This window comes from Coloeus monedula (genome assembly GCF_965178545.1).
Source record: "Coloeus monedula genome assembly, chromosome: 3".
In the NCBI taxonomy this organism is placed as follows: Eukaryota; Metazoa; Chordata; class Aves; order Passeriformes; family Corvidae; genus Coloeus; species Coloeus monedula.
The window spans coordinates 26,268,564-26,293,638 of record NC_138783.1 but is presented as its reverse complement, the minus strand read 5'-3'; the positions used below and the strand labels follow the sequence as shown (position 1 = coordinate 26,293,638).

The following is a 25,075-nucleotide window of genomic DNA, read 5'->3' as shown; positions in this document are numbered from 1 at the left end:
TGGAGAATTTGAATCCCTAGTGCCTGTAATTATTCCAAGCTCCAAACAAGCTCATTGTAGAGACAATCTAGATCAGGAGTCATAGTGGTCATCCAAGAAAGGGCTAAGAAAATGTCCCTGCAGAAGCACTGTTAAGTGCTGATATTCAGTCCCAAGGACACATTCAGAAAAAGAGAAGACTCTTGAGTTTCATTACATCGAATACTTCATTATACTAGATTAATTCAAGAAAACTGCATGGATGAATTTTTTTACAGAGAATTAACTGAGTTAAATGCCCTTAATAAACTCTCTCCTTTTGTGTCTAGTCTGGTCTACAGCACAGCTACTCCACACAGAAAATACATACTTGGCTTAAAACAGTGTCAAGAAAAGCATTTCACTTGACAGCTTCCTGTGATATATGAGAACATGTTTGTCTAGCAAGCCTTACCTCTAAAAGTCCATCTTCAGGCAGGTCTGTGCAGTGAACAGCATTCTGAATCTTGTCCTTGCCAAAGACAGCACGCAGCGTTCCAGGTCGGAGGTGACGGGCTAGTGCCTATTGAACACAAGCAAACCAGAAGACCTTTGTGAACTACACTGTTTGTTTGTATCATGGATGCAAGAGAATCTCATAAAGCAAAGTAAGATTATGCTATTAAAATATGTGTAGTACACTATAAAAGAAAGCACAGATTGAAAGCAGCCCTCAAGAGAAGGACTTGGGGGTGTTGGTGGATGAGAAGGTTGACATGACCCAGCAATGTGCCAAAAGCAGCACGGCCAGCAGGACAAGGGAGGTGATTCTCCCCACCTGCTCCACTCTGGTGAGACCCCCACCTAGAGTGTTGCACCCAGCTCTGAGGCCCCCAACATAAGAAGAGTGCGGACCTGTTGGAGCAAGTCCAGAGGAGGGCCATGAATGGAGCACCTCTCCTATGAAGCCAGGCTGAGAGAGTTGGGGTTGTTCAGCCTGGACAAGAGAAGGCTCCAGGGAGACCTTAGAGCAACCTTCTGGTACCTAAAGAGAGCTACAAGACAGCTAGAGAGTGACCTTACTAGAACATGTGGTGATAGGACAAGGGTGAATGGCTTTAAACTGAACAAGAGCAGGTTTAGAAAAATATTAGGAAGAAATTCTTCACTTTGAGAGTGGTTAGACACTGGGATGGGTTGCCCAGAGCAGCTGTGGGTGCCCAGTCCTTGGAGGTGCTCAAGACTAGCTTAGATGGGGCTCTCAGTAAGCTGGTGTAGTGGAAGTTGTCCCTGGCTGTGGCAGGAGGGGTTGGATTCTGAAGATTGTAGTTGATTCTGCAGATCCCTTCCAACCCAAACTGTTCTATGATTCCATAGAGAAATTCCAACTTGTAATACCCACATAGACAACTGCTGAAAAAAAACATAACCAAGACTATGAACACCTGCTCGAAATTGGGCTAATCAAGCCATGTTGGGTAGCATACAGGACCCTTAATATTGCAGATGCACCTTCCTGGCACTTGTACTAACACAGATAGTTCATGTGAAGATCTTTGCAGCTCTCAAGCACAGGATGTGCTGTCCTTAGCAGACACAAATGTGTTGCCTTGCAGATTGCTTCCCTTAACACTGAGCTACTTGCTTCAGAACCTGACATTTGTGAAGTCCAGCTGCTGAACAACCTCTCAGTCTTCTCCTTTGACTCTGTGACTGGTGCCAACATTTGATCCCCTCTAAGGATCAATCCAGACTCTACATCTTCCTTTGTTCTTTGAAATTAACATTTCAATACTCTTCTGGTCTACAATGCCAAATACCACCTCAGCCTCTCAGAGGTGTTTTTACTACAGCAGACACTCAGGTCCTCAGATAACATTCCTCCCCAACATCTTTACTGTGGTATTTCTCTCATACAGCAGAGAAGTGCCTTCATCAGCTCTCCCCTCCACCATACTCTTTCTTTCAAGCCACAATGCAGTCCTGTTGTACTTCTCTGCACTATCATCTTCCACTGTTGTCTTTTAACCCCTTTCCTATGCCACTCATGCACTTGGCCTCTCTTCCCAACACCCTGGAGGCTCTTCAAGCCTATCTCATGCACAGTGAAATTAACCCAGTTTTCCCTCCCTAAAACCCTTTGGATGTTCTCCCATGAGTGCCTGTGAGGGGACAGGTGGATGACAAGCTTGCACTACAGCTACTAAACAAAGAAAAGAATTCTTTCCTTGCCAACAGACCTTTCATCAGCCCCTTTCTGAACGGGCACTGGGTACATTAGGGTGTAATCACTTTGGAGGTGGCCAGTGGAGTTTCACTGCACCACTCCCTGGTGTTTGTCACAGCTGGAGGTTACTGTTCCCAAAACTGAGTCATCAAACTGGATTGTCCATGCATTTCTTAACTTTCAGTGTCAAATGGGTTCGAAGTGACTTCATCAGTAGCTCTTGGCTGACCCGGAAAACCTTGCACAGGTACAAATGAGAACCAGTCCGTGATGCACAGTCTCTTCTGGGAATGGCAGTGAATGTTTTAAGCTAGTCCCAAAGGACCTCACAAGAGCATTATCTGACAACAACACCCTTCGTCCACTTTCCAGCTTCACCCATTTGTCATTGTCTCACTGGACATTTGGACTTTAAGGGCAAGAACTTCTTATAGCTCAGCAAGTCCTAGATATTTTCCTGTCATAACAATTAACCATTATTATGATCTGTTACCCACCTGGAAGACAATCAAACTGCTTTAATGCTTGAAGTGTGTATAACCCAAAACATGGTATGAGAAGTTTCAGTTCCTCATTGTTACTGTGTACATCACAGGTTATACAACATCTTTTGATATGAACGTCAAGGACATTTGACTAAGACACACTCAACATCAAACGAATTCTGCTTCAGAGGAAAGTTCAAGAGCTTCACTTAAAAAAAAAAAAGCCCCAAGGAGAAAAAACCCCTCCTCTACATGGTCCTCAATAAAGGCTTGAGATAAGGAAGTCTGCTGGAGAAACAAAAGTCACATGCCAGTTAACTACAGCTATGTGACACTTTAATCAAGCTTTCCTTCAAGCAACTGTTGATTGCAGTAACAACTAGTTGTCAGGAACCTGACAACAGCACTGGAGCTTTCAAGCATTTTAATGAAAGTTTGGGAATACTAGAAAAAACTATCATGGCTATGAAACCTGTGGAAACAATTTAGAAACAGCTCAAGCCTAAAAAGCTAAACCTTGGCATTTTATATTCTGTTTATTTCCTCTCCATCAAAAACTCTTTTGCTCAAACTGTTCTGTCCTCCAACAGGTCCCAGAAACGCTGCTTCTTATCAAAATTCCACAAGATTTTCCTCGACTCATCTTCCTCATCAAACCCACTTTTCTTTTTTTTTTTCCCCCCTTCTCTTCTCTCCTCTTTTGTTTTTTAAGAGCAGCTATGGTCTCCCGACTTACCATTTGTTCTAATCTCTCATTTCTACTTCACAACTTCATAACAAAAGACCTCCTGTTTCTTCCTGTGGAGTCACACTCCGTCACTAACATGGGCAAAAGCTTCTGCTGTTGCACTGTGCAATCTCCTGTTCTTCCTCAGAATTTCAGTGCGGGTTGCTACACATTCTAGCATCCTCCTGAAACTCTTGCACAAAAGGGACACATTCTGTTCTGCCTGGGGTTTCACTGGGTCAGAAATGCTCAAAAGTAGATCCTTCAACTTACACTGTTAGCACCTGATTAATAGGAATCCAAACAAGCCTTTCTTGCCATTAGTTAACAAACAGGATTAAACAGTCTCTGCTTATGTTTACATTGCCAGAAGAAGTACAATAATTGTAAATTCCAAAGTTTTACTATTCTACTGCTTTCTTACTACACCACTGGGGAAGCATGAAGGAACAAGGCCTCTGTAAAGGATGGCGATATGAAGAGCTGTACAGCTCATATGTAGTGTCCTTGTGTACGTATGGCTGGAAATCTAGGGAATGTTTCAGGGAAGAAGAGAGTTCACTACAGAACTTATTCCTCATAGCAAGTATTAATATACACTCTTCTGGTCCATGACAGGAAGCTTACCAATCATTTTATTTATAGAGCCTCATCTGCAACAAGAAGAAGATACAAATAGTGGGCTTTGGGTTGGTTTTCCCACGCCCCACTTAAACCTTTTTCCTAAGCTTTCAGCTGAGTCTAGTTGCTGGAGTATGCATTTTGTGCAATGATTTTCCGAATTTTTTTGAAAGGAGTTGAGAGTGGGATGATGGAGGAGTTAAGAGCAGCTACAGCTCTACCATATGCATGAGAGGAGAGTGGTGTGTGCATGCTGGAGCTTCATGTGCATGTGTAAATGGGGATGACACAAAACTGGCACCTCACACAAGATGACACTGTCTATGGCAAAACAAACCAGGGCTGCTGTACCAAAAGGCTTCATCCTCTTTGGTCTTATTCAGCAGGTTATTTGATTGTCCCTTAAAGCTGGGCTTTGATCCACAGATAGGCCTTTGAAGAGCCTTATCCTGTGCAAGATACAGAAGCATGTATTTCATGTTTCTCTTTATCATGTAACCGTGCCCAATGCAACACTGTCTGTATGAAGTACTTAGCACATTTCTAAAATTTTTCTATTTCTACACAAGTGAAAGGAAACAAAAATGTCACCAATGCCAGTAATATGTCAAAATCAAACTGAAAAAACCATAAACATATTCATAAGCAAAGCTCATTAACTGCTTTTCCTCCAAAAGGCTGGGGTTTTGTCACAGGCTGGATAGAAGTTATACAGAATAGTAACATGTATTCCAGCCAAAACTGCAGATTTCAAGAAAATTTAGCCAAAACTGCAAATTTCAAGGAAATCTGGCCAGCCTTCTTTTTAAGCACTGTCCTGAATACTTAATTGGGTATCTGGAAAGGCTGAAAGGTCACTGAATGGATCAAAATGACACAAAGGAATTTTTACAGCCTAGAACTTTGTTCTTCTTAAACGTGAACTAGAACAAAGGAACCTTGAAGATTTACTGGTCCTCTTGAATGAAGCAGAATAAAAATAAGAGTTTGATCACAAACCTTTCTAGCCACAGTGTGCTCACAGGGCAGGTTCTTTCTTTTAGTTTTGCTTTCAGATCAGCAGCATTCAGAGGATCTCTTGGGCTGCAACAGACTGCACAGATCCCTCTACACCCTCAGTAACACAGTTTTCCTATTCTAGCTGAGCCCTGGCTGTGCGCCTGCTCCTCGCTCTTCTTGGCATTCCTCATTCATCACTCTTTCTGAAGGTCTTGTGTTGACTTGGTCTCACCACCTCTGCTTTCCCCACCCTGCCCTCATGAAGATTTTTCCTTCTGCAGTTCTCCATGCTCTGCTGCCCTCAGGAAAGAGATGGTCCCTCTCTCTCCTTGAGGGTGCCAACTAACCCAGAAGGCAGAGCCAGCCTCAGGCAAACAAGCAAATGCCTTTCTCCTTCTAAGGACCAGCTATGTCCTTGTCAAGAGAACAGAATACACACTAACTGTGAACAAACAAAATAATGTAAATTCCACCGTGTACCTTGGAATTTGTCTGGCTGACCTTTAGGCACTGGAAAGCCTACTGCATCATCCGAGCAAGGCACCTGAGCTTCCTCTGTAGTGCATAAAAACCATCTAAAATAACATCTACAGCACAGCAGTTATGGAAGCTAAGGAAGGATAAGTGCCTCTGTCTTATCATCATGATAGCTCTTCAGGTGGCTCTTATTTTCAGGGCATTTTAGCACCAGTCATATCAAACACTGATGGTTGCAGTAGGGAGCTGGACAAAATACTCATTCCTACAAGCCATCACCAAGAGGTAATACAATAAAAGCAGTACAGTCTTTGCCAAGCAGAACAGGATACTAGACAAGCACCTCCTGTAACCCTGACTGAAGCTACAAACACCTTGACACTACTGTTACTGTGAAAACAACCTCAGCTGATCAGTCCAATAGATCCTTCACAAAAGTTCTCATCCAAAGACAAATGCTGAAGTGTCAAAATGAAATTTGTGGCCACTAGTGACCTTGTGCATGAAGCTTGCTTTAGCTTGCTTCACATGTTTTCTTTGCAGCTCACACTCCCTCCAAACTCTAGCCAACCACATGTGTGCTTCCCCATTAGTTACCTCAGCTGTGCCCTGGTTTATGTCTCTCGGTTTCATGCAATAGGCCACTTGGAAATCAACATCAGCTGCTGTAGAACCCAACAATTTTCTACTTCTGCAGCAATTCAAGGTCCAGTTCATCACCCCTAAATGCAGTACTAACTCTTCTGTCTGTATTACAGAGAAAAATTACGTAAGATGGTGGTGCTGTTGCCACTGTAAAAACTTGAACTGGGGAAGAGTCTTGCCTTGAAACCTGCGGTCTGCCTGTAGAAAGGTACTTCATAAAGTTTCTAAATACAAAACCAGGTCAGTGTTAAAGAGCATGCAAGAGGCTTCCTTCAGCTTACATTTCACAAACCAATCCAGAACAGAAGTCACTTGTTGATAGTGACATGTTTTCTCTTTGTGTTCCACATGAGCTTCAGCAACGTCATGTACAAATACAGAGTTGGTATCAAAGGCTGTATGCAGACTTCAAGGGAGTCAGTGTTACCTGAAAGTGCTTTTGTACTTTCCACATATCACCAAAAAAAAAAAAAAAAACAAACAAAAAAAACCCCCAAAAAAACCGCCAAAACAACCTCTGTTAAACACACACACTAAACTCTCCTCGTCTTTATCACAAAACAAACTCAAGAACAGTTGCATTTAAAGTCTTTATAATATTAAGCCTAACCTTGTCTCCCCTTAGCACTGTGCACTTCACTTAGACTTCCAGGCTGTCTTCTCCTGGCTGATGGCAGAATAGATCACTTACTGTCCATTGTGACAAGGTTCTCATACCTTTAACTGAGCCAAGTCTGTGTGCACGTAATTCTGTACTGCAAAGAGCATGGCTGTAAAGGTTTGTTCAGCAAATGAATTGATCTGATCCAGGCAACAGCAGTCAAATTTTCAATTGCAAGGCCTATAAAAAGTCCATCTGAGGTGCAATTCCTTCCAAAACCAAACAGTTTTGCAACAGTAGCAACAATTACTCAAACCATAGTTTATTTTATTATGTAAGCCTACTCTGGTCTGAGTAAAAAAAAAAAAAAATCCATCTACTTTTCTGTTTATTTTAAAATCAGCCAACCTCTGAACTACCAGTCTGAAGCCCTGTATCTTTGGAAGTTTTGTTAACAGACCTAAAATTATCTTCCATACTCCAGTGCTGGCAGTTTTCTGGAAGCTCACAAGCCTGTACAAGTTGTTACACTGTCTCCTTCTCACCCTCCATCCCCTCAGGCACTTTGATTCTCTCTGTTTCACTCCCACGAGTTCCCTACCACTCCTCCTCCCTGGCAGCCCAAAGGTTCTGCACCAGCTCTCTGCAGGTTCTCTGCTGTGGGCAGCAAGCGTGGCACATTTGCCAGCCTGAGACGGTATTTTCACTAGTCTTGGTGCTTCTGGTTGGTGTTTAAGTGATTCTAATGATAAGTGCCCTGCTCAGAAAGTTTGTGTGCCTATCTGCTATTGCCAATGTGCTGAAATTGGGCAGCCCTATGCCTGAGTTAAGTGTAAACTGGACTGGATGGTGAAGCCTTGAAGATAATTGAAATACAAAATAGGAATAAAGATAAAATATCCAGCTATCTTGTCCCATTATCTGGGTGCCATAAGCAATATTTATGTTACTGGACAAGCTGCAACAGGAAGCATTTAACAACTGAAAAGCAACTAACCCCGTAAGACAGCAGAACACACAGTGTGACTGTAAATTTCATTATTAGATGCTGTAAGTTTTACAGGTGAGATGGTCCTACTGGTGCTTTTCCAGTGCCTTCCAAAGCACCCACAATATCATCCATTTATTAATTCACCTGTAAAACAAGGACAAAAACATACCAGGCTGCAAAAGATATTTTGAGATTTTACTAATTCACATTAGCAAAGTATGTGAAGAGCCTCCAGTAAAAGTCACTATGAAGTTGAAAGACATTATTTTTAGTCTGCAAATATTTTGGCCAATTTTTCCCAAGTAAGAACAAGAATAATTATAAATTACATTTTCTTCTGAATTTTTTTGAGATTAGATTCTACATCTGCAAAGCAGTCCAGGTATTGGAGCTTTACACTTTGAAAAGTAGAAAAAAACACTTTGAAATTCTGTTTTGAATTTGAGACCTCCCAAGCTGAACCAATTTTGGACCATCCACTTTAGCAGGAGATGGATTGACAGAAAAAACTCACATGACTGCTGCAAACCCTGGAGATCCTTTTCATTTGATTCTTAGCATGGGAGAGACCTTTCCCTTCCATTCTGTGCCCTAAAGCCTCTCCAGTGCAACCTTGGAGGCAGCAGTGTTACCATCTTCCCACACAGTTGTGAGCAGCCCTGTTCTGACAGAAGGAATCACTCATTATTGGTGTTACAACTTGTCCTGGGTTGCAGTGTATTCTATTACCATCCTCATGAGCTGTTGAAACCAGGAGGGGCAGTGTTTCCTTGCCTCCTCCCCCCAGACTGTCTTGCTGTTCATGGCCCATCATTGTCCTGCCGCATGACTCATAGATAACTCCCTCTGGACTATCATCTGTTAATGAGCCCAATCAACACCTGGCCTCATGACTCATTACCCCATTGTGAGATGCTCCACCCAGAGGGAGGAACCAAGCATCCCAGCGTGGATATAATCTGAGATTCTGAAGACCAGAGACAACATTTCTACTCGATTCCCAGAGGACAGGAGCTACACAGCCACCACTGGACCCTCTGAGGAAGAGCAGACCCTTTTTTCTACAGGATCACTGCTTCAGAGGACTGCAGCCACCATTCTACCAGACTGCTACCACCACCCTGCCTAACAGGGACTCAGGTTGTATCTTGACTCTGTCAGTGTGAACCAGTGTTTTCTTTTAGCTTTTTTTTTTTTTCCTTTTCTTTAATTTCCCCATTAAATTGTTATTCTGACTTGGTGCCTCCCACTGGTTTGTTTTCAAACTAGTACACAACTGTTTTTTAAAAGCCCCTACCCTGTTCAGGACTAGCTGTATTAGCTAGTGTGCCTATACACACTAACAGATGGTTCTTAGCCTGGAAAGCTTACAGGAAGAGACCCAAAGAACAGAAGATAGCAGAAAGGACCCCATTTTCGGGAGTAGGAAATCAAGACAGTGAAACAGTAATTTTCCAGGGGCACAAAAGAAATACGTATTTCACAAGAATCACAAGTTCAGTGTGTAACTTTTAGCTCAGATCTTTAAAATCCCAGATCAGTTCCTCAACTGTTTTTTCTCCTTGATGTAATGCTGCTTTAATTCTTGGGTAGCACTCTGATGATAAGCCACAGTCTGCAGAACTCAGACCAAACCAGGTCACCTATGGGAACTTGAGAGCTGCCATGGGAACATGAAGAACTGCTGCTCATCTGCTCATCCATCTTCCACCCTGATCATGTTCTAGTCCCTTCATGTGGGAAGTCAATGAAAGTAGAGAAAGGAAAAACTTCTTATTAGGAATGTTCAAGGGAAGTCCCATGTACACATCAGATGCAGTCTATCGAAAGAAGCTGATAAAAATTCGGCTCAGGTGGCCCTACAGCAGAACAGAGAATGTCAGCCTGAATCAAACAGACCAGCAAGCAGCACACCAAATTATTCAGCAAGTTCACAGAAATTGAATTACTCATTTTATATCCAGCTTCTAAAATGCTTTTGTTTAGTTAACAATATTCCCCAGGCAATGAGACCAGTGATACATACTGAAAACTATTGCTGCAGTTTTTCTCACAACTACACTATGGCTGTCAGCAGCTGATGAGAGGAGGAAGAATAATAACAACAACAGTACCCATCATCATCATAAATGCAAAACCAGACTACTTCTTTTTGTTACAGAAGGGAAGGCTTAGGCCACAGTATTTGTTTTCAGCCACTTGGAAGCCTTCATTAATGTAGTTCAAGCAGAAAATAACTGCAAATACAGAATCACAGAATAAGCTGTCTTGGAAAGGAACCACAAGGATTGTCAGTCCAACTCCTGGCCCAGCACAGAACACTCCAGGAGTCACACCATGTGTCCAAGACCATTGTCCAAATACCTCTTGAGCTCTGTCAAGCTTGGTGCTTCCCTGGGGAGCCTGTTCCAGTGCCCAACCACTCTCTGGGAGAAGAACCTTTTTCTATTATCCAACCTAAACTTCCTGTGACACAACTTCAGGCCATTCCCTCAGGCCCTGTCACTGGTCACCACAGAGAAGAGATCAGTGTCTGCCCTTCCTCTTCCCCTCACAAGGATGTTGTAACTGCAGTGAGGTCTCCCCTCAGTCTCCTCTTCTCCAGGCTGAACAGACCAGGTGACCTCAGCTCCTCATACAGCTTCCCCTCAAGGCCCTTCTCCATCTTGTATTGTGGCACCCAAAGCTGCCCCCAGCACTCGAGGTGAGGCCACCCCAGTACAGAGCAGAGCAGGACAATCCCCTCCCTTGCCCGGCTGGCGATGCTGTGCCTGATGCCCCCCAGGACAGGGTTGGCCCTCCTGGCTGCCAGGGCACTGCTGACTCAGATTCAGCTTTCCACTGACCAGGACTCCCAGGTCCCTTTCCATGGCACTGCTCTCCAGCATCTCATTCCCCAGTCTGTCCGTACATCCAGGGTTGCCCCATCCCAGGTACAGCATCTGGCACTTTCTCTTGTTCAACTTCATATGGTTGGTGACTGCCCAGCCTTTGAATTTATCGAGGTCTCTTTTTGGGGCCTCTGCCTTTGGGAGAGTCAACAGCTCCTCCCAGTTTAGTATTATCTGCAGACTTGCTTAGTGTCCCTTCCAGCCCTGCATCCAAGTCATTTATGAAGATGCTGAAGAGCACAGGGCCAAGGACGGAGCCCTGCAGAACCCCACCAGTGACAGGTCACCAGTCTGATGTCACTCCATTCACTGTAACCCTTTGTGCCTGACCTGTGAGCCAGTTGCTCACCCATCACATGATGTGTTTATCCAGCTGTGAACTTGGCACTTTCTCCAAAAGGATCCTGTGAGAGACAGTGTTGAAAACTTTACTGAAATCCAAAATACTACCTCAACTGGCTTCCCCATATCAATTGGATGGGTCACCTTGTCATAAAAGGAAATCAGGTTTGATAAGCAGGACCTTCCTCTCACAAAGTCGTGCTGGCTATGACCGATGACTGCATTGTCTTTCAGGTGTTTTTCAATACCTCCCAGAATGATCTCTGTAACTCCGATTTCTCTCATATAACAATTTACCATCAAGACTGCTTAAGATACACTGATCTGCAGCTCCTTTTCTGTTTGGCTATTACTGGGCTTTACCATCAATGCATTGACCAAGCAGAGCCTGAATAAGAAGTCCTCTGGGATAAGAAAAAAAGAAAAGTAAGCCATGCACTTCCGGGAATTGACTATTTACTCATAATATGCTGACTGAAAAACATGAGACCTTCTGGGACATTTACAGTCAACTTCAGGATACTCACAATAACAACATCATCATGGTTATGTGGAAAAGTTAAGTGTTCTACTTTTTGCTACATGGTTATAACTTTCTCTATTGCAAAATTTCATCAAGCAGCTTTGTGTGTTGATTCTTGCTAACTGCCATCTACAGAGCTCTAGAAAAAGCCCTTGCAGCTGGTTCTACCACATTCTACTTTGCTTTTCTTAAAAATTCTACCTTTGTTATTTTCCCAGCATTTAAAAAAAATGAAATATCATTCATAACTTGCAGTATTTGCAACAGCACTACATAATCAATATGTTCCAACCAGAGGCTGGGACGAATTCAAGTGAAGGACAAGGCTATCTACAGTCGACAAAAACCTGAGTCAGGCATGTAAGCAAATGCTCTTAATCTATTCAAATCAAGGATTCTACAAACACACAAGGTCACCATGACCAGAATGCTAAGAAACTAAAGAAGGAGAAAATAGTTGTTTAGTGCAGTAACAGTGTAATTTTCTTTCCCAGAATGACCTCAAAACTTGCCCTGTCTTTTGGAAACACCGCTCCTGTTTTGCAACGAAGAACTGAAGCTGTAAGGTTTTTTTGGTTCTTTTTCTAATGTTTCTTTTCTGGTATTTTTATTTTATATATTCAAAAACATTGCTGTCCAAGGTAAAAGAGTGATTTGCTGTCTGCTGTAACCAAACAGAACACAGGGGAAGCAAAGAAAACAGACATGTAGACTAAAGTAACCCAGAACCATAATATTCTCAAAAAGGCTCTTACCTAGTGCCTTTATGGACTGAATATATTAATTAATCTAGTCTCAGAAACCTCAGAAGCTACAGCAGAACCTTAAATAGAACAGTCCAAAGGAAAAAGGAGAGAGGAGAAAAATACTCAAAAAATGAAAAGAAAGGGAATCACCAAGGAATGCAGACATCCTCTGACTGCAGCAGAACACCACAACCTAAAAATTCTGATGATCAGCTATTTGTATTGCTGACAAAGACTGTTTTCATGAGGGGGATATACTCTTATTTTTAAACAGTACTAAAACTCTCCCACAGGCCAGGTAAATCACATTATAATCCAGTGCAGCTGTGAGAAAGAAGCCCTGGAGAGAACCCTGCAGGCTACCTTTGATCAACCTAGCAGTGTAAAATTATACTGTATATTTGTCTATACTAGGCTGGTATCACACAATCAGCTGCTATGTTAGAAGCCTACCTCTTTCCCTGTAGTGGGAAACAAAACTTTTCCCTTTAATCCATCTGAGATACGTAAGCAGAGATACAACAAAGACATGGTATTTTGAAATGTATTGATTTAGTGTTATTTAAACACAAATCAGGCAAATGCCAAAAGAATCTAGGCCAGCACTTCTAAAACTTTGTGTGGTCACTTTTAAAATAAAATAGGAGCCATCAGTATGAGATACTAAATCTGTAACACCTGAAGCATGGCATTTATTCAAAGCTTGGAAAGAACATTACCAGGAAGATGCAATGCAAACAGGATGTGGAAGCATTAATTTTGCAGAACAAGACCTGCAGATGGACAGCTGTTACCAAAACTCTGTGCAATCAGAAAAACCCCACCTCCTCAAGGCTGAATAGGCAATTTATGTAACTCACAGCAGTTATAAGAATCTTGTGTTCATCACAGTTGCTTAAAATAACCACGTCTTTAATAACACACACCTACTACTTTGGGATGTGCTCTGTCTGAGTGTAAAGGGAGCCCTTATGATTTCTAAGCCAGTCTTTCATTCTTCTTTCCCACCTACCTAGGGATGCAATTAGTCTTTGTGATTTCAGATCAGATTAAATGTCTTCATGTGTCTGCAGAGCTGAACAGTACCAAGGCCTTGACCAAAAATTTTCAGTTTTCTTAAAAAGTAAATATTCTAGGTGCGGCTTAAACCCTTACCAAAATGGCTAGTCCTGTGACACTTTGCAAGAAAAGGCCCAAAAACCTAGCTCCAGGATACCCTGGCACACTAGCCATTCTGGAGAGTAACTAGGAGGTCTTCATGGTAGCTCAGCAAGTCAAGGAAGATCAGCAACCCATGCTGTAAATACTTTGTGGCACAGCACTGCTCTTGTTCAGTCTCTGGGCTCATGTTAAGCTTCACTCCTATTGCTAAAATAGGGCACGTTATTCCAGCTTGGAACCAGGCAAGAGGTATCCTGAAAGAAACATGTCAAAGCCAGAGACAGACTGACATAAGGGAAAGACAGGAATGTAGATGGGAACCCTGAAGCTTCTGAAGTTGATGCTACTTTCCAGGAGGACATATAGAATCTTTGACAAAATGTTAACTTCCTGCAAATGTCCAGAAATCACAGTTAAAAAGGTATCTTGTCATCAGGGGATACTAAAATATCGTAGTGTCAGGTAGCAGAGGAAACTGCAGAAAAACCCCTACTATATAGGCTAGAGGGGCTTTGGTAACCAACTAATTTTAAAAAAAAGGCATTGCAGCAACTGGAAATGAGATGCAAATATACTCTCAGTCCTCTCCCAGAGGGCACCAGCACCTTCTCTCCAGAGGATGAAAGCAGCAGACTCTCCAGTATCATGCCACTCTGGTGGCAGTGGGCCTGGTAACAGACAATGCAGTATCTTTTATTAACTATTTTACCAAATTATTCTAATTTGGGATCACTGAACTCAGGTCCAGTGAACTCACATCCAGTATGTATTTAGGCAGCAACAGTTGCATTGATAACACATTCAAGTTCAGTTGCTCTGGAGCCGCAGACAAGGAGTGGCAGATAAAGCGGCTTTTTTCCAACTGTAACCTTGCCAACATGCCTCAATCACACTGGATTTAAAGCAGAGTTAGGTCTTGAGGGCTCTGTCAATATTTAGTCTCCTGATGGAGACTGTCAGTCACCACTAATAACAGCAATTTTCAACACATAAGCACCTAGCCATCAAGAATCAAAGTGAGCCTACAAGCTCCAGCTTCACATGACACTGAACAGCCATCATACGACAGCAACCTTGTAGCAACAACAAGCACATCTAAAGGAAGCCACTTGCAAGGAAAAGGCTCCTCCACTACTACTGCTCTGATTTTTGTTCAAATCTCTGCACAAAGACATATTGCCCTGAGGGGGAAACCCCTCTTCCCATCAAAGGACTGCCCATCACCTGCAAAGAGTGGCTTGGAGAAGAGAGTCTGCTAGAAACAGAGCTCTAAGATGGTCACCTCAAAATTGTAAGCAGATCATGTATCCATGCCACTACAAAGCGCACACACACACACACACACACACGTGGTCAAAGCAAACCAGGGCAGCAGGGGTAGGGTGGGTGTCAGGGCCTGCCAGACCTCTGCAGTACATACTCAGAAGCAAAAGAAACATCAGGAGAACTTACTATGAACACTGAATTCATGGCTGTAAAAATTAATTCTTGGATTCTTGACTCTCAGCTGTTCCCAGGGCTACACATAGCTTTGAGAAGAAGAATAAATAATTATCAGTTTTGCTCCTGGTGCAGCCAGTGCAGACTCCATGCATTTTAAAACTAGGAAAGCAACTCACTGCCACAGGTGTGGTGTTTGGCATCCACACAGACACAGGCTTGTTTCTGTCAAGAAGATGTAATACTTTTGGGGGCAAATTTCAAATCATACACCAACATACTGACAGTCTAAAACAGTAGTGACAGCTCACAGTTGCAGTCACATTGCAGCTCTGGGTCATTAGAGTACAGCTATCTTAGCACTTCCTTTCTTCTAGATCCCCTGCCTGTGCACAGACAGGTGACATGGAACAAGGCAGGAGAAGGCCTGAACCTACAGAGCCCTTGGGCTTGAGGAATCAGCAGTGTCAGCTCAGAAAAAGGGGGCTGCACTAGAAGGAAGAATCTACCTCCACAGAAAAAAAATACCCTGTCTCCCAGCTAAGAGGCCTTAGCTCTGCCTAGAACACTTTTTCATTAGACCTGCAGAGGCTAATACAGAAATTAAAAACTGAAAGGACAGAGTCAGATGATTGACCCTAAATAACATCTAAGCAATTCAATCATGTCTTTCCCACTGCTGGCTTAGACAGCAGGATATTGTAACTGGTATTGATTGGTCCGTTTGCTACTCTAGCTGATAACAGTCTGTATCTGAATGAAAGTTTTTATTTTTATTACGTGACTCAGACTATCGAGCAGATAATCAATTATATTAAAATCTTCTTTGTTAAGGAATTAGATTTTAAAAATCTTATTTCTCTTGAAAGACATTATGTACTTCACTGTCAACACTCTCACCAGGGCTCACTAGGCTATAGGGAGAATCCACACTGAAAGAGCTATAAAGGTATTACCAGAAAATGAGTACCTGGAAGCTCAAAAATAGCCTTTATATTCCTTTACATCTTCCACTGAATTATTCTTTATGTGGTGCAATATGAAAATGTCGTGCTGCTAATGCAGCTCTAGGAACGAACATGAACATTTTAGGCCTCACACATACATATTTTTCAGTGATATTCACAGGAGCTCTATAGAAACAAAAATCTTACAGCAACGGCGCTCTTTGGCTCATACTGTTATCTCTATTTAACTGATGTGATTAACTGAGGCAGAAAGATATTGAACTTTTTGTCCAAGGTCACACAGTGAGGTCAGGAATGGAGCTAAAGCAGACTCCAGCTTTTTCAGTTCACTGGTTTGTTTTAAACCATCTAATCTCCCTTTCAGCTCTCTCATGCAAAAGTACAAAAGACTTGACACACTGTTACGCTTAAAAGTGCAAATCCCCAGTGCAGAAAGAATGCAGGTTAGGATTTAAAGCAAGTGTATGAAAATCCCTTTTCAGCCCACTGGACGCAGAAATATTGCAGCACATCCCATCACTTTAATAATATCTCAACAACAGAAGGCACTTGACTCACGTTTAGTGTACTGCCAATTCCAAGTAAAAGCTCTTAGGAATACTAAAAGCTATGCATTCAGCCAGGAGCATGTACCTGATGTAGACTCCTGGAATCATATATTATAACCAACTTTTAAATTTGCATATGAACAAAGTTAAAAAAAAAAAAGTAACATACCTAATTTCTACAGTATTTTTCAAATGTTTTATGCATACTAAGTAATCATCTTGACAACTCCATGCCAAATGTTACCAAGCAGCTATTTCAACACAGAAGCTGCACAAAGATGTGAAAACTAAAGCTATAGCTTCAGACCTAAGTAATAACAAAAAGCCTCTAACTGCTCAAGAGGCCAAAATATACAAATATTAGTGAAATGAAGTATCAATGCCAGCAAACTCAAGCAGTGACAGGATTCCCTGGCCACCATCCCTTTGTTCCGAGGTTTTCCATTACAGGTTTTGCATCCTGGTCCATGTTAAAGAAGGCCAAATCAATGCACAACAGGTTGCTTTTTTTCTTCCTTACTGAACTTAAACAAAATAGCTTTCTTGATAATGCACACTGTGCTGCATTTATCCCTCCCTCTCCAAGCATTTTCGCTTCTTTATGATGAAGAAGAAACACAACTTCATTTCTGTTGGACTTTGGTTGCAGTTAGTAACTTTTATTTCTAAGTGATAGTGCATACTGAAAGTTCAAAAGACTCGTGTTCTGTAAGAGTCAGATTTAATTAACCTTTTAAGTACTCTTCCTAGCTTTCTACAGCAGCTACTGCTTTGCCATAGGTGTAATTTTTTTCTTTCAATGTCAGAACTGCATCAGTAGAAACAGAGTGAAATAGCACCCAGCAAAAAATGCGTAATTTAACAACCTGGATAGCAAGATTTGACAGTGTATTTTTAAAAAGAGCTTAAATGGTTCAGACACACCATGAGAATAAGTGGGACTTGAAGTAATTTTAGAAACCTCATTCCTATTTGTAATTCAAATAACTAAATAAAAATCCTCAGCTGCTCATAGGATGTTAGCATCTCAAACATCATAGCTATGTGTGCATAGCAGAGCCTGTGGGTGCTTCTCCTCCTTGAAAAGCTGCAGTCTTGTGTGACATTCAGAGACCTTGTTTCAACAGCCCTTATTAACATTGCAAAGAAACATCTTCAGGACGGGCATCAGTATGACTGCTGGCCTTTTATAGGGGTGCTGCAAAAATAAGTAAAGAGTAAATAGCTGTTTATTACAGTAGATGTGGAGGGAACCTTCCACTTCTAAAGCCCACATATTAGCCCCAGAGGCAGACCAGGACACAGAGAAAGGCACAGAGGGACACCAAGAGCAAGGTACACAAGTAGTCTGGGACCTGGCTAGAGACTGCAACTGGAGAACAAGAAGAAGCATCTCGACTGGACTACAGAAAGGCCTGTGGTGAGACCACCAATGGCACAAAAGAATGAGCTGCATTCCAGGAGCTGAAGCCAAGTGTGATTAAAGAGGCTGACAGCTCACCAAGAGTACAGTGAGCCAGCCAGCCACTCGGCAGGAAAGTGCCGGTGTACAAGAAGGATGCAAGGAGCAGCAAGATCTGCAGAAAGGCACATACCCTACTGCATGTACTGTCTACTGGGGACAAGTGTTCCACAAGGCAGCAATCTGCCACACTGAGCCCTTCAATCAAACCACAGCAATTTTGGGAGTGAGCACGTTCAGCACAGCTCCTTACAGAGAAGACTTTATCCCACCACCTGCTTTCCAGATCCAGTAAGGCTCTTCATACATGACTACAAAGAGGCTCAAACCAGGTTTTTGTTTAGTTGCCTTCCCTACTACCACAGAGGAGGTTTTAATAAAGTATTTATAAGCTGGTTTATAATGAAGGATATTTTTGGCAGAGAGCTTTACTGACCCGCAGTGCTAACAAAATATTACCTGCTTAGTGACAATAGCCCAAAGTTCCATTTCATTTTTAGCATTATACACTTGGTATAAATTGATATCTTATTGAAGTATAACCCTCAAAAGAGAAGAATTCTAATTCTTTCTTCAGCCCTAAACATCCTGCAAAACCAAGAACAGACTGAAAGGGCTGTTAACATTCACACCCAGTTTAGATATCTGACTTGCCACAAAGTAATTATTACATTTGTTACATATTTAATATATAATTAACAGTACAGGTGATTGGGAAAGATTCATTATATAAGTCAGTCCAACACCTTTACTCACTTCAAACAGCACTTTGCCTTGAAAGCAATGACAGTGATTTCAATGGCAAATAGGCTACTCTTTGACAGGAGTCAAAGTGACCCAAACAGGTCCATTTTTGTAGTGAACTTGGTTTTCTCCTGTGTTTATAAACAGACTGCACATATATCATGACCTAACATATACAAACAGACAAGTTATAAAGAGACCCGGATCTCTCAATGATAATTCACTATTGGATGACACTTAGATGTACCTTAACCACTAGAATATCAAGTCCAAATTATCTCCATGGTCTGTATATAACCTCTTTCAGTAATGAAACTGCTGTTATGGTTTCTGCTACTCCTATTTGAGACAAATATTGGAGCCACAAAGTGCAGCTGTGAGTTTCTCCGACAGTTCCAGTTGGGAATGACAAAAGCTGAGATACCTTAGCCCCTTTATCCTCAAGGACAAGCTACAAACAATGTCTGAAGAGACAGATTAATTTCAGGCAATGATTAGTCTTGAGAGCAGCTGTAGTTACTGTACATAGGCTTTATGTGCTTGGAGAATCATTTAATTTGCAATTGTTACAGAAAACAGTGCACAGAAATATAACACAGTTGCCTGTCTTCCAAACATATCATTAGTGGAACTGCTCTGAAGTCAGTGTCCAAAATTTACAGCCTCTGCTTCCACTAGAAGCAGGTGGGTACTCATTTTCACTTCACAAGTCAGGCAGTTAAACCATTACCAGGGAAGCACAAACAGCATTAGTAGGTCATTGAGGAGCAAGAGATCTGGGAGACAAGAAATTAGTCACCTCCTTTGTGGTTTTCTTCTGTTACCCAGAAAAGCCATCAGTTTATACATCTCTCAGTACCTCAGCTGATCAACAGCTGCATACACACATTGTATGGTTATGACAGTTTTTCGTGTGAGTAAGGAAAACCAGTGAATTTCCCCTTGTATAGGAACACTTGTCTTTCATAGCCAAAGGTGCTGGGATGTTCGCAAGCATAGCTTGATTTTAATGTATCAGGCATTAAACAAGCAGAGACACAAAAAGGATGTAATAGGCCCGAATAAAATGACTGCATCTTTGAAAGTTTTAAAGACCAGAAACCTTAAACATGAGATTTGAAACAAAACTGAAACCACTATATTGTGTACGTTACTACTGATATACCATCCTGCAGTTAAAACTAAGATAAATGGCTTATACTCTGTTTACAAGATGCTAATCAAGAAGAGAAATATTTGAATGCTACCAAACAGAAGAGGTAATAAAGGTTTGGATAATGCCTTTAACCTGTGCTTTCTATAATGGAAACTCTGTATCTGAAGAAAAATATACCCTGAATAACTTGTTCTCCCCTTCAAACATTCGTCTGTGTGATTCTTTTCCATGAACAGTGGTAAATTCCCTCAAGTCTGCAACTAAAACATCAAATCATAACCACAAAAATATACAAACCCCAACTTCATTGCCTGCATCTTGATATTTCACCTCATTGTTCTTGTGTATACAGCAGCCTTCGCTGTTTAACAAAAACCTGCAAACTTTTTGAGACAGCACTTAGGCCTGTCTTCAGATTGCACACAACATCACACATATGTAATTATCCACCTCAAGAAATGAAAAAAAAAAAAGCTAGAGGCAAACAGTTATGAGAACTTTGACACCCTTTTTTGTTTGCGTATTTCTGAAAATCTAAGGAACCTATTCTCCTTTCAGTTTCATCCTAGGAGAATGCCACAGACTGCAGTGAATTAGCACTTGATTCCACTGGCATCCACAAGCAATAACTGCTCATTCCAGGGCTCTGAAGCCTTGTATTAGAATATTTGTGAATCTTTAACAGAGATTTTTGCCTAGATAGCTTTCCTCTCACAGTACTTTACTGTCATCACAGTACTTTATCATCTGGTTTAGGTAAGATCAGAAGGGTTGCTAAAGGATTTGCAGATTGGTCCACCAAGGCTAGCATTTGATCTCTGTAATAAGGTAATGCTGACATGTTTCTACTGAATGCAGCAGGCATGTGGCAGCCATACCACACTTTGACATTTTAACTCCCTTAGCACATCAATTTTTAAGCTTTATTTATCAGTCAAGAAAGTACTTACAGGGTCAGAGGGACCACAGAAGTCTCTGAACACTTTTGAAGGATCGAATTGTCTAATCTCCATTGCTATGCAAGGGCCTGAACACAACTCTGAAACCATCTCCTGAAAGAGAAAAAAGACAGAAAAAAGTTGAATTTCTTTGGGCTTTAGCAAGGGTTGCATTCCTCCCCAGTACAAGGCCCAAACTTACAGGACAGAAACAACTTAAGAAATATTGGTATATTTAGGCAAGCAAGGACACAAAACAAAGATACCATTAGTATTCACCACAAAAGAAATGTTCTCCATTTTGCTACTTGGTTTAGAAGGTGGAAATTGAAAAAAACTGGATATTCAGCTTCATCAGGATACCGAATAGCATATAACAGCATCCACAATACTTTAAATTCTTTTGTAAGTATATCCTTATTGATCTGGACCTAGATTTCATGGCAGTATCTCATAACTTGTCAAACTAGACTGAATCACTGGAATGCACTTTGCTGGGTTTTAAGCCTAAAAAATCACGCTATGTTCAGCCAGTTCCACAGGCAGCAATGTACTTTGCAGTGTTCCCTACCAGAAGCACAGTAAACAGCCTATATCTGTTTCCAAATATACACTCTCAATGGCTTTAAGTCATTAAAATGTCTCCTGGGCTTTTGGTTCTCACTGCCTTTTCCTCGAAGATTACTACAGAAGCTGAAACACACAAGCCAGCAGAATCTGTGCCTGTGGCACAACCTGTTAGGGAAAGGGTCCTGGTCTGGCAACATTCTTGTGATGTACTAATACTGGAATCTCAGTTACACTGAAATCATCTGTTTCCCTGGAGTCTTCAGGAGAGTAAAGAGACATCGTGAGCTCCGCGTGGGTGATGAAGATGGGTCTTAGTTTTCATAAGCTTAAATTAACTCTGGGCATTAGTGCCAATTTGGAGTTCGTTAATTAGAGGTATAGGTTTCACAAGCAGAAAGAACCTATTTTGATGTTCTAGTCTGACTTCCTTTTTAAAATCATGCCCTTATAATTGCATACTTGTCTAGAAATCTGGGCAGACAAGTTTTAAACAAATCAGGACAATTAAAGGGATCAAAAGCAATGAGGAAAGAGGAAAGGACAAAACATGCACAGAAAGTAAGGGAGGACAGGTAAGGACTAGCAAGGTGCTGCAATCATGCCCACCAGCCACGGGCAGGTTAAAGATGAGCCATGGCAAAGGAAAACAGCATACAGAGTGGATGAAAGAGCAGAAGGAAAAGAATAACTAAGTCCTTCCCTCCTTCTGTGAATTGTGACAGAAAATAAGTACACAATGACTCCGAGTCAAGCAGCACTGTTCCAAAAAGTTGCTATCCTCATAATGGATTCCATGCTGAGAATATGTGCCTAAGCTCTCCACTCTGAATTTTATCCAGTGCCTATCATCAACCAGATCCCAGGAAATCCCACTATTCCTCAAGGACATGAGAAGAGTGCAGACTAGCCTCATGCTCCACAGCATCAAGAAATATTTTAATTCCAAAAACTGTGTTATTCACCAACAGATACTCTGTTCAAAACAGGTCAAAGAGCCACGTATTTCATTCTGTTAAGAAACAGTAAATTGCCACAATGTCACTATTCTGCAGAATTTCATTAAATTCTGTCGTCTAAACAACTGTTAACTGGAAAGCAGAGAAAAAAGAGGCTTTTAACTTTAGTTGAATCGACTCTTTGCAATTCCTGCAAACTGTGGTTATTCTTGTTCCTCCCTCTTTTATTGTTTCTGTCTCAGCATGGACATCCCACCAACAACGGTGAACAACATGAGCAAAGTTACTCCTGACTCCTTCATTACAGCACAAAGCTGAGACCTGAACACCAGCTGCCATCAGGTACAGCACACAGGCAGATGGTTCTGTGTCAGACAAGCCTGGTCTACTTACACAGCCTCATCAGGTCCAGAGTTGAGTTTAAATAGCAAACACTCTTCGTCTGGTGAGGCTCCCAGTCCAGCTACATCAAATTTTCTCTAGTAAATAGTTCATTTGTCAAATAGCATGGTTTGTGGTCAACCAAAACCATTCCTGGAGGGGGATCAAGCTCAAGGATTTTTGATTAACAAAGTGGATTCTGAGCTGATAAAGAATAATCTCACTTCTTTTTCCCCATTTTCTATTCTGGCTAGAGTAGGAAATACAAAGCAAAACAGCACAAAAACTAATCAACAGTATGTAAAATCCCATGTAGGAGATACTAACAAAGTTAAAATTTTTGGATTTTGGGCAATTGTACAGCTTTCTCTTTTCACAAAGTACTTCATATACAATGTCAAACCTTTATCTGACTGACAAAGAATAACCAGAAGAAATGGAAGTATAGTTTTTTAAAAGGATTTCTGGGTGCTAGTATCTTTTGTGCTGAGTTATTTTGGAATGATAAATAAAATTCAGATCAAAGCAGATGGTTTGATCACATATGGTTTAGTCACATATATAAGAGGTCATATTCTTTCTCCAATATCCTATTTTGTAACATACTTTTTCCTGTTTGGACTGCACTGACGATATCCATGGCTGTTCCCATGTGTGCCTTCTCCAGAACCCTTTACCATCGTGATTAGCTCTTCCACGTTTTCCTGTTTCTCAGATATCCTGAGTGCATGAAGATATTAATTTGATTTCTTTTCAGCTGAGCCAATCCAGCACATATAGCTTGAAGAACAGAGCCCTAGATTTTCACTTTTCTTGATATCACCTAAAACGTATTTTATTTATTGACTGACCTTGTTTAAATGTCATCTTCCCTTCTGAGTAACTGTCAAGTTAAATTATATAACTAAAATTTGCAGCTTGTTAGAGGGTTAGAGATTGTACAAAAGAGCTGCAGAAAATGGTAGAGAAGTTCCAATTTTGTTCAAAGCAGAGACTTTTGCAGTACTACAGGACTCTCCAGACCCTGAAATACTGGTCAGAAACTTCCAATTTTAAATTCTACCACATACCTACAAGTACACCTGTCCAATCTCCCTTTGGTACTTGTCAAAAATGATGTTCAGAGGTGGCCCTATGAGTATTCCTCAATCTGAGAGTGAACTAACAGTACTCCTAACCCATTTAAAGACAAGTCTACAAATCCTGTTGAAGTAAGTTGGACCGAACAATCATAAAGGAGGAAAAAATAATAAAAATTTCATTTTCAGAGTAATATTAGTAAATATGTAGAAAATGTATAATAATGTAAGCATTTTTAAATTAAGGATAATTTGCATCATAATAGCATGGCAGTGAAGCTAAGCTCATTACTATGAGTAAATTACATAGTAAAGTAAAAATTGCTATGAGTAAAATGAACCAGAATACTCTGAGAGAAAGCGATACAGAAATACAAGCTCATCTCCTCACATTCCCATTGTTCTATCTGCAGTCAGGAAGTTTTATGTGACAGTACAACAAAGAATAATACTGTAGAGAGTCTCAGATGTCCACTGGGATTACAGCATATATTAAACATCTTCCTTTTTCTGAATATTTACAGAAGTCAGATCAATAAACCAAATAATAGTTCAAGATGTCGTTAGGAAAGCATCCAGTACAGCAGCCTCATTTCATTGTAAATAAAGTAATAAATACATATTCTGGTCCAAGCCACTATTGCAATATCCAATCAAACAAAGAAGCAGGTGTGATACATTCTCATAGCTCACCATCAATAAGTAAATTTTCTGGGGGAAGCTGGGGATGTGATTCTGTTGTATTTTACAAATTCCTTGGCTGAACAATTTTCATGAAAGACTCCTCTATTATGACACACATAACACAGTTTTCACACTGAATTAGTTTATTTGAGAACAAACTAGAACTGTTCAAGATCAGGTTCAAAAAAGAACCCATATCACAATTCCAAGCAATAAAAAATGTGGTAATTTCCTCACTTGAGCATATTTTATTTTTAAACAGATTCTTGTTAAACTTATGCTTACCAGGTATTCAGGGACAACACCCTTGTAAATCTCATAAAATTCTTCCACATTTGGACGCTCCAAGTTGAACTAAGAAAACCAAAATGTTAGCCAGTATGTATTAAACAACAGCACAAATACACAGACACCCCTTCTTAACTGGCAAATATTCAGAATCCTCTAAGTTTTACTAGGAAAAAGGAATGGCTTTACTACTGCAATATGAAGCTTGTCAGCAATTTAGTTAATGATGCCACAGGCAACACAGCACACAGTACCTTTTTCCACATCAAATACAAGTAGACCATGTGGTGTTGGGTGATCCCACTAAGAAAGGGGCTGTTCTACATTTGTGATGGGGATTTGAGTGATAGGGGAATTTCAGATCTTGAGACTTTCACCAAAATTGAAGGACAGGACTCTTGGGAACAATCTCTGAGCCAAATTCCTTTATCTGCTGAGGGTGTCAAAATCCCTTAAGTATCTTTAAA

The 25,075-nt window shown here is 41.1% G+C and overlaps 1 protein-coding gene across 1 annotated transcript in view; it reads right to left on the bottom strand.

Moving 5' to 3' along the window:
- Positions 1–25,075, bottom strand: part of NME7 (NME/NM23 family member 7) — a 73,152-nt gene that overhangs the window by 16,077 nt on the left and 32,000 nt on the right. The window contains exons 8-10 of the mRNA XM_082278579.1: positions 24,606–24,674; positions 20,663–20,764; positions 434–541 (exon numbers count right to left, since the gene is read on the bottom strand). Coding sequence (XP_082134705.1) covers positions 434–541; positions 20,663–20,764; positions 24,606–24,674 — 279 coding nt within the window. The remainder of the gene's footprint in view (positions 1–433; positions 542–20,662; positions 20,765–24,605; positions 24,675–25,075) is intronic.